Genomic DNA, 10,573 nt, shown 5'->3' with positions numbered 1-10,573 from the left:
GTTTAGAGTTTTGCAAAAAGAGTGCATGAGATTTGCAAACAGTGTTTTAACTACCTGAACCTTTTTAATGTTTTACAGAAAGAGTGATTTATTCGATAAATATGTTTAGGCTATTGAGAATTTGGTTCAGAGAATGGGATTTGGGGATTTAGAATGGGAACTGTAATGAGGGAACAGTCTTTTAAAGTGTTTCCCAATCCAGCTGTCCAGTGTCCTGGATTGAAGAAACATGCGGAAACGGAATCTGATTGTGAACAAGCTGCCGTAATTCGTTCCCCCACTCCCATGAAGAGAAATGTTGTAGTGGCCTAAAACAAGATGCTGTTTCGATCTTGTGTGTGCATGGATAATACATATTAGAAGAACCTCCCGCACCCCCCTGAGGGGAAATGTTGATGATTTTAGGTTATATCATTTTATTTATTGGTTTTTATACACACAGTATAGGCCTATTGCAATTAGGCTATTAGCTATATTATGTTTACAGCATCTCTTCAGTTAAAACGAAAAACGCATAGGCCTATCTGTTCACTCAAGAGGACTTCTACAGACATCATGATGGCTATTTTGCAAATATCCATGTCAAATTTAACACGCGGAAGCTTTGGTTTACTTTATGGCGCCAACATTTGTTGCTGCATACCCCTCTGACACCGGGTAGTTGCCCCCCTTGCTGTTTATGCAACTGGCTGCTGAATACATCGGAGCTCCATCGGTTGCGCCTGGCTAGTAACCATGGTTACTAGTAAACATCAGGACGCTATGGCGAGACGGGGCGCAGGTAATTTTACCCTTTACCAGACATCTTTTGCCATCAAAAATGAAATGTACTAATTGTTTTTTTGTTTTTTTTTTCTTTACAACTTTCAAGCTCCACTGGTCGCGTTCGGCAGCTGCCAGAAACGTCTTATGTTCCCAACGCACTTTGAGCCTAATCGCATGGGCAATGAAATGCTCGCAGTGCACGGCTCGACTGACTCCAAGAAACTAGGACCTGGATGTTACGACAACCACACCGTGTTGACCACACGGTATGCATGAAAGCAGGGCAGTTACTAACTTAGAAGTTAAAGCTGCAGTCCGTAACTTTTTTTGTGTTCAAAATGTACAAAAATTATATAATGAGCGAGTACATCATGGAATTGTCTTATACTGAATCACTACGGTTACACCTGTAATAAATATTTATATTCGGCTACTTAACTTAAACAGTAACTTAACATGCGTGACTCGTGACATAAACAGAGAGAAGTAGCTCCGGCTACAATGTTCTTCCGCAAGATGGATGTAGTTTTGTTTATTTACTGCTAGAGCTCCAAAAGTTACGAACTGCAGCGTTAAAGGGATAGTTCACTTTGAAAATAAATTTTGGTATGTTTTAGCTTACCTCAAGGGCATCCAAGATGTAGGTGTCTTTTTTTCCGCAGTAGTTTCAATTTGGATATTTTTAGGTCAAACCGTTCTTGTCTGTCAGTCATATAATGCAGGTCGATGGTCACTGTATCAAAACACAAGCACAGAGTCCAAATTAAAACAATTCCCCATCGTCCAAATTAAACAATTCCCCATCGTAAGTACACATTGATGGCCTAAGACACGAAACGAGCGGTTTGTGTGAGAAAATGAACAGTATTTATATCGTTTTTACCTCTTGTAACACAGCACACGTCCAAATGATCTGACGGCGCGGGCGGGTATAGATGTATACATAGATGTCGCCTTGGCTACGCAGTTCATAGGAACGAAACCGTAGCCAAGCGGTTTCGTTCCTATGAACTGCGTAGCCAAGGCGACATCTATGTATACATCTATACCCGCCCGCGCCGTCAGATCATTTAGACGTGTGCTGTTTTCAAGAGATAACAACGATATAAATACTGTTCGTTTTCTCACACAAACCGCTCGTTTCGTGTCTTAGGCCATCAATGTGTACTTACGATGGGGAATTGTTTAATTTGGACGATGGGGAATTGTTTTAATTTGGACTCTGTGCTTGTGTTTTGAGACAGTGTCCATCGACCTGCATTATATGACTGACAGACAAGAACGGTTTGACCTAAAATATCAAAATTGAAACTACTGCGGAAACAAAGACACCTACATCTTGGATGCCCTTGAGGTAAGCTAAAACATATCAAAAATTAATTTCAAAGTGAACTATCCCTTTAAGCAACATGTTAGCCTATTCTTTTCATCTAACTTATCAGTTCACAGGTGGGCACTCTTATATATGACCTCCAATACAGACCTGAGAGTAAGAGGGGGTATGTGTTAGGAGCCCGCACTGCACCACGCTTTCTGCCTCCATTTAAGGTACGTTAGGCCTATATTTGTTGCATTTCTAAGTAAAAGCACAACCATTTTCTTAGTTTTTATTCAAACAAAAATGCATCACCTGTTTTTATAGACAGCCACCCCTTCACCACAGAAATACCAGCAGGACTGGACGCAGTCTAAAGTGTGTCCTCCAGGAAAAACTCCTTTCAATAGTACCACTGTAAGATCCAGACCCTCAAATGCAGACTCCAGCCCTGGGTATGATCTTTTTAAACATTTGACTATGAGTCTATCAAAAACTGTGTTTTGGTAACCAAAGCAACTAATCTAGAACAATAGTTTTCAACTTTTCTGGCCCCATTGTCCTCAAAAATAATCGAAGGCCCCGTGATTTTTCCAGTTATTCCTGATTTACTGAAAAAAATGATTAGGGATTATGTAAAATATGCTAGAGCTTGGAATAATGTATTATAACTTCTAAAATGAATTTTCCCCCATATTTATTCTATTATTTATATACTGGGTTGAGGCAAAGCACATCTAAAGCATTAACTAAAGAGAAATGTGGGGTCCCAAAATGAACATGAAGTGTTTCTTTCTATTTTCTTCATTTTTGTATTTAATTTAATTGTTTTGCATTACAAACCATATTACAAATAACAATCAGTGAATGTTGAATTGAAAAATCAGCATGAATTTCAGAATGACCATCTTGAACTCCACAAGTATGTGAACCTGATGGTGATGTTCTCCGGCATTATTTGGGAATGATTCAAAGAGCATCTATGTGCTTCTGTATAAGCAAGAACATCCTAAAATGTTTAATTCCAGGTTTAAAGTAAATGAATCCCAGAATTTCTATGTATATCTTTTTTTTTTTAGTCCTGGGACATATGCTCACAATACCATCCCAAACAAAAGGGTGTCGTGGCCAATGAAATTCGGCACTCCAGACTGGTCAAACGTGCCGTTGCTGGACAGAAGAGCGCTGCGGACAGAGGTACAGATATGTCTGACACTCTTCTGCAAATTACAAATCAAAGAAGCAATAAAATTATCTACACAACAGCCTGTTGAGCTTAATGTATACTTCCTTGGCTGATATATTCTTTTCAGTTTTAACTTCATGTGTTTTGTCCATGCAGCTCCTCCATGACAAAGAGTTTAGGAAACAGAGGAACAGGGTGGCATATCTGAGCTTGTTTTACTGATGACTCTAAAATACTACCACAAAAATGCAGTGTGATTCTCAATGTATACAAACATTAAAGTATTAAAAGACAAGTTCTACTTGTTTCCCATTTCATAATATGTCCAGTTTGAAACCATATTTTTGAGGTGTCTTATATTTGACACAATCCAGGTACAGGTACTATACGGTTATCCGGACCACGTGACCACACGTAAATGTACTATATGGTTAACCTAACCCTAACCCTACCCAAATAGGTGTGGTCTGGATAACCATATAGTTCCCAGTGACATTACTTAAAATTTAACTAATGTAGTAGCGTGTAAAGTAACGACACAGGACACGTTTCTAATGGAGAGGTTTACTTTATCCCCACGTTCTGGTTTAATTTTCAACTTGTCCTTTTGAAACAACAGCTTAAAATAAACAATAAAACACATGTATTACCATCATTCACAAATGAGTAACAAATACGCACAAATCAAAAGAGAACGTCATGTTTCTGATGTGTGGAGAACTGTAAAAACTAAATGACATTTCAATGGAAGGCTTATCAAAACAAACTGCCAAAGATCAACTGTAAGGGGTGTTACTCTTTAGGGAAGTTGCCTGTGTGAATTCCATCTAAAATTTGTGAGATGTACAGAACAGTCTGTCACAAGAATCCAACGTCAGTAACATGATGGACCACTGTGTTTCCAAATTGCAGTTGTTGAAGACTCCTCCAAGTGTTAGCTGTTACTTCAAGGGGCACAATGTGATAAGCAAGTGCTAAGAAGTCATCATTCGTCATAACCTGCTGATGTAGAAGTAGCCGAGTCAAATCAGCTTTCACTTTTTCCTTCTCACTTTAGGCTTTTTGACTGGCCGTAGGTATGGGTTGTCAATCATGTTTTCCTCATTGGCCTTCCCTGTAGGCACAGAACCACCAGGTGGCAGCACTGAGTTCTCCTTATCTGCACCTGAGTCATCCTACAAATTGAAAGAAAAATTATATATTTTTTAAATATATATATATATATATATAACATTTATAACATAAATTAATAAGAATGTACTTCTCTCTTCCAATAGTATGCATTATATGTATATAAATAAATAAATAATAATAAAAAATGTGTGTGTGTGTAAATAAGCACATTATTATTAAGTTATTTTATTATTTATATGTATATAAAACATTACAATAAAAAATATCATAGAAAAGCAAACATTTTCTTGCATTAAACAAACATTTTGACGCGGAAAAAAGCTTTAGGCTTGCCTGAATGATATGACTGGGGTTGTTCTCTGTGTCTGTCTGGTCGTCCTGCTCGGATGAATCCGTCTCCTCCAGGGTCTGTAGCTCTAGTTCAGAAGGCAGCAGGGCGCTCAAGTAAGGGATGGAGCTCGGCCTTGCAGCGATCACTGACAGATGAATAAACAGATGAATAAACATTCACTAGGAAGGCAAAAGGTCAGTCAAAGTAAAATGGGAAACTAGTGATATATGGTACAGAAAAACTCACAAGGAAATGCACTGATGTCATCCTTAAAAAGGCTTTGTGTCTCTCCGGTCTTGGCCATGAAGCGTGTGAGAGCACGCTCCACATCTCTCCTTTGTGATGCCGCCTTCTCTCTCACCACCTGGTAATCTGACACAGGCTCTCGAAAGGTCTAAAACACACAAAAGTGAGATATGCTGAATGTACACTCACCTAAAGGATTATTTGGAACACCATACTAATACTGTGTTTGACCCCCTTTCGCCTTCAGAACTGCCTTAATTCTATGTGGCATTGATTCAACAAGGTGCTGAAAGCATTCTTTAGAAATGTTGGCCCATATTGATAGGATAGCATCTTGCAGTTGATGGAGATTTGTGGGATGCACATCCAGGGCACGAAGCTCCCGTTCCACCACATCCCAAAGATGCTCTATTGGGTTGAGATCTGGTGACTGTGGGGGCCATTTTAGTACAGTGAACTCATTGTCATGTTCAAGAAACCAATTTGAAATGATTCGAGCTTTGTGACATGGTGCATTATCCTGCTGGAAGTAGCCATCAAAGGATGGGTACATGGTGGTCATAAAGGGATGGACATGGTCAGAAACAATGCTCAGGTAGGCCGTGGCATTTAAACGATGCCCAATTGGCACTAAGGGGCCTAAAGTGTGCCAAGAAAACATCCCCCACACCATTACACCACCACCACCAGCCTGCACAGTGGTAACAAGGCATGATGGATCCATGTTCTCATTCTGTTTACGCCAAATTCTGACTCTACCATCTGAATGTCTCAACAGAAATCGAGACTCATCAGACCAGGCAAAGTTTTTCCAGTCTTCAACTGTCCAATTTTGGTGAGCTCGTGCAAATTGTAGCCTCTTTTTCCTATTTGTAGTGGAGATGAGTGGTACCCGGTGGGGTCTTCTGCTGTTGTAGCCCATCCGCCTCAAGGTTGTGCGTGTTGTGGCTTCACAAATGCTTTGCTGCATACCTCGGTTGTAACGAGTGGTTATTTCAGTCAAAGTTGCTCTTCTATCAGCTTGAATCAGTCGGCCCATTCTCCTCTGACCTCTAGCATCAACAAGGCATTTTCGCCCACAGGACTGCCGCATACTGGATGTTTTTCCCTTTTCACACCATTCTTTGTAAACCCTAGAAATGGTTGTGCGTGAAAATCCCAGTAACTGAGTAGATTGTGAAATACTCAGACCGGCCCGTCTGGCACCAACAACCATGCCACGCTCAAAATTGCTTAAATCACCTTTCTTTACCATTCTGACATTCAGTTTGGAGTTCAGGAGATTGTCTTGACCAGGACCACACCCCTAAATGTATTGAATCAACTGCCATGTGATTGGTTGATTAGATAATTGCATTAATGAGAAATTGAATAGGTGTTCCTAATAATCCTTTAGGTGAGTGTATGTGCTTAATGTTAGCGGTTGTTAAGCTGAGTTAAGTTGCACAATAACAGGGCAACAGGTAATCAATAGAGGACTTACTGGTGTTTTGATGTATGTATGAGGATCTGGGAACTCTGGGAAGTGGCTGGGGATGTGTGGTGGATGAGTGCGCTTGTGTCCAGCCATGAGGGCTTTTGGGACCACTGGAGCATTTGTTACTGGAGCTGTTCAAAGCAGAAGTGTTGTACATTTAAAAAGGAGCAGTTAAAGCAGATCATATAAGATAAATGGATATATTAGTGAAAAATGGTGCACATACGTGCAGTTATGACCATCCTTTGTGATCTTTTGGCATACACTGGAAGAGTATCCACATTAAAACCTGCAAATGTGAATCTCAGATGAAAATGTTTCAACCACAAAGAGAAGTACAGAGCCCCTTGGCTTAAGGGACCTTAAAGAAAAAAAAAAATACTTTTTACAGTAATACAGACATTTTTTGCATGCTCACACGTTACTTCCGTTTTATGTATACTATGACCTATTTCCTTCGTGCGTCACTGCCATTTTACTATGAAGAAAAGGAGAGTACTGATGTGCATGAATTAATAAAGATCTATTTGCTAAAAATTTGGCTTTCGTTTGGGCAGAATACCTCTAATATCACAGCCTTATGTCCACTTATCCTCTGTGACGGCTGAGAAACTGCTGTGAAATGGGCTGATGCCACAATACGGCTGTGTGCATTGTCCTACTTGCCAAGTTCAAGGGTCCATTAAAAAAAAAGACAGATACAGTAAAAGTGCTCAAACTAGCTTTCGTTACGGCAGACGTCAAATTCCCCTGCGCATGTGAAAAGTTTCTTGTGCGCATGCAAAAGTCTGTACATTTTTTATTTTTGCAAAAGTCTCTTTAGGGGCTCCGTAAAGAAGTGAAATCATTTATATTTTAACTATATATCGATGAAAGGAGAACCAACCCATTTCGACCAGAGTGATGACCACATCAGAGAGTGTAGGGGTGCTTCTAGCTGTGTGCTCACAGTTTGCCTTCGCACAACGTCCAACCTCAGTGATATCTATCACAAGACAATAATACTCTTAATAAGGAAAACCACATAAAATAAACTTCTGTTCATTTTGAATTTGAAATAAAAATTCTAACTCAAGACTAATAGTATAATTATGAAATAAACAATAATACAAAAAATTTAAATGTAATACATATACACACACTTATATACAGGTATATATATATATATAAATATATAATTTGTATCTAAAAATACTAAAAATAAGATAATTAAAATGATACCATGGAATTAGCAGGGTATGTTTTGTTAGTAACAGAAATTCCAGGAACTCAAAGTGTTTCTTACATTCCTGGATAATATTTATCTAAAGCTGGGTTCACACTGTACGATTTATAATAGTCCTTAATGGCTGTTGCTTGTCATTGTACGGACATGATCTGTTATCATTAATGTTAGACTGGTGACTAGCAAACAGACAGAATTTCTATCATTCATTTTGCGTTAATTAAAAACCAAGACTTGTGTGTGTGCAGCAAGTGGCGATTTGCTGTTGTCTCACTTATTGCCTCAATAACAGACTCCAATCAGTTTTTGAACTGGCGGTTGTTGTAGGAGAAGCCACACTGCAGGACTGCGCCTCAAAACTTCTGACACTGCCAGAATTTCGTCAGAGGTCAAATTTGATTCCAATGGTTATTAATCAGTTGCGTGTTTAATGCTCACTGCTGTGTCTGTGCACAAATTCCAAGTGAGGGACACCATACCTGGATAAACGTCACGTCACTTTTACTTTACAGTGTGAACCCGGCTTTACATCCCTGGATGGTCTGACACGTTTGACAAGCCTCACGGTTGACCTGCTTAAGATAAATGAAGGACTCACAGCTCTGCATCATCTCGGTGAGTGTCTCCACCGCAGCTTTCTCGGCGCTCTCAAAGCCACACTCCGTCAGCAGAGAGCTGACCACCACCTGCAGTGTGCGTCTCCGAGCCAGCTGATAGTTCTCTGTAGGACTTGAGCTGGTCTTACTGCTCCCAGAGCGCTGCAATTATTAAAAGAACAGAGTATTAAAGATTAAAAAATTATTGTTTGGCCGTCTCAAAAACAAGTGTTGGTTCCTGCCATTTATGGTTCTAATCAAACCAGGCTTAGATGTTTTGCTGGTTATCCAGCCTGGTCAAACTGTGAGACAAGTTACACATTTTAGGGACAGTGGTAGCTTTTTGGGTGTGTGTCTGTATTCCAACAGCATTTCTGAGCATATGATGCAAGACCACTAAGTTTTAGACTTTATGCTAACAGACACTGAACTGTTATTAGATAGCATCAGCAAATGTATTGACCACATATCGTTTCTATTTATGCATAAAAAATTTTTTAAGTGCTTGCATATGAAACAGTGTCTACTTTTAAATATATAGGAAACATTTGCCCTTAAACATGCCTTATATTCAAAAAGAGTCATAAAGTTATTGTTGTTTAGCTAAGCTAACAGGCTGCAAGCAAGAGAAATGAAAGGAGATATTTACGCTTCCGGAGTTTAAAGATCCGCTCCCCATCATTACAGGGTCTGCCATTTTTTTTACTCTAGTGGTTTTCCCTCTGGTGTTTAATAATCGCAATTAAACTCATTGTGCGTTCTGCGTTTATTAAAGACTGTATTTGTTTTTTTGTTTTTTTATTTTGAGTGAAAATGGCAACCCTATCAGAATTTCCAACAGGGCCACCGGAAGGTTGTTGTTTTCGGTGTGTTTCCAAAGTAAAAGTCAACTAATAAACTTGCAGACGTATAGAGTAAAAACAATATATATATATATATATATAGATAGATAGATTTGTGTGTGTTGTCTTTGAAGTCATCTATATGCTATTGAACTCCTAAACGTTGAAAAAAAAAATACTTTTAGTAGATATGCATATTTACAATTGCTTTAAAATACAGAACAGTTTGTTTGGATGCATGAACTTTGACTTGAACAACACAATATATGGGACGCGTTTCTCCAACATTCATTTAAAAAAGCATGATCCTAAAACTAATCTTAAACATTTTAAAATGTTAACTGTTAAATGATAAGCGAGAAAGCTTTGTTTGCTCATTTATTTTATTTGTTTGAACAGAAGAGGGCATTTTAGCTACACATGAACTCCATTTTGTAAAGCAAAAACCAAGCCAAGAGAATCATTTTCTTACAGAAGACGCCTCATCTTGTTGAATAAAAAGGAAAACAATTAAATCATCCTTCAGTATAGAACATCTACTTTAAAATCTCATAAATGATTTAATAGGCCTACAATATTTTTTAGTTATCATTAAGACCGGCATTAAAATATTTTTTAACCAATCTTAACATTTACATCATTTTATAGGCTATTACTTAGTGAAATTGAGATTTGAAATGATTTAGAAATCATGATATTGTGATTATACTTCATTATAATTTTATCTATAGTTTTTAACAGTAGGAAATTAAAACAAATGTAAAGCTTTGCTGGAACAATAGTATTGTGAAAAAATGCTTGAATTGCAAATGTTTGTTTACAGGTTACTCGACAAAAGTGGCACAGAATAGCTTCTGAAGTGGCATCCGGTGTCTTTATACAGACTGTTTAATGCTGCTCATGTGGCATAAATGCATTTACACAGGAATTTTAACAGTATACCTTTATTCTAAGGGCTATGGTGGGTCAGAGCAGACACATTTTAGTCTGGCTTTTATGTGGTATTACGTCTTTACACAGAATTTTGAGCAGGCACAGTGCAGCCTTAATTCAGCTGTGTAAAAAATGGCTTTACTGTACTCTAATTGCAGTGATGGGGAACTTGTACTCATTTTCAGAAGTTTGCATTTCCAGGCTCCCAAAACGGCGTTGTCGTGTAAATGAATGGCCAAAACGCACAAAACTTTTTCCGTTTTTAGTTGAAAACAGTGACGTGCAAACAGCCCTTAAACTGAGCAAGTATTTACTCATCTCACTTACTCAAAAACAGAATATTACCCAAACCTGCAAAAATTAAATATGTTAAATAATATAAATATAGGCTACTTTTGCCTATTTAATCTTATTTTATTAATCAATGTCTTTGCTGCTGACCTTTGATGATAAAATTCAACCATAATAATAAGCAAAAATTACTTTAGATAAACATCACATATGTGTTACAAGTTCAAGTAAA

General features: G+C 38.2%; 2 protein-coding genes across 3 annotated transcripts; one reads left to right on the top strand and one right to left on the bottom strand.

The window, feature by feature from the left end:
* On the top strand, positions 1-3,582 carry LOC308702823 (ciliary microtubule-associated protein 3-like). 2 transcript variants are annotated; one of them, XM_081385936.1, is made up of 6 exons: positions 1-781; positions 872-1,031; positions 2,247-2,313; positions 2,408-2,535; positions 3,160-3,277; positions 3,423-3,552. In XM_081385936.1, exons 1-6 carry the CDS (start codon positions 736-738, stop codon positions 3,486-3,488), a joined length of 585 nt encoding a protein of 194 aa, XP_081242062.1. In that variant the 5' UTR covers positions 1-735; the 3' UTR covers positions 3,489-3,552. The 2 variants fall into 2 exon arrangements, with proteins under 2 accessions (XP_081242062.1, XP_081242061.1); XM_081385935.1 differs by having other exon boundaries at positions 13-781; positions 2,208-2,313; positions 3,423-3,582.
* Positions 3,583-3,781: 199 nt separating this feature from the next.
* Positions 3,782-9,191, bottom strand: taf8 (TAF8 RNA polymerase II, TATA box binding protein (TBP)-associated factor). The gene is made up of 8 exons (XM_081385993.1): positions 8,925-9,191; positions 8,278-8,437; positions 7,341-7,439; positions 6,681-6,743; positions 6,461-6,585; positions 4,978-5,125; positions 4,734-4,876; positions 3,782-4,441 (listed from the first exon to the last, which is right to left on the bottom strand). The coding sequence occupies exons 1-8, from the start codon at positions 8,970-8,972 to the stop codon at positions 4,301-4,303; spliced, it is 927 nt and encodes a 308-aa protein (XP_081242119.1). The 5' UTR covers positions 8,973-9,191; the 3' UTR covers positions 3,782-4,300.
* Positions 9,192-10,573: the final 1,382 nt, after the last annotated feature.

Source organism: Scardinius erythrophthalmus, assembly GCF_964197995.2.
Source record: "Scardinius erythrophthalmus genome assembly, chromosome: 15".
Taxonomy (NCBI): Eukaryota; Metazoa; Chordata; class Actinopteri; order Cypriniformes; family Leuciscidae; genus Scardinius; species Scardinius erythrophthalmus.
This window is presented reverse-complemented; position numbering and strand designations above follow the sequence as displayed.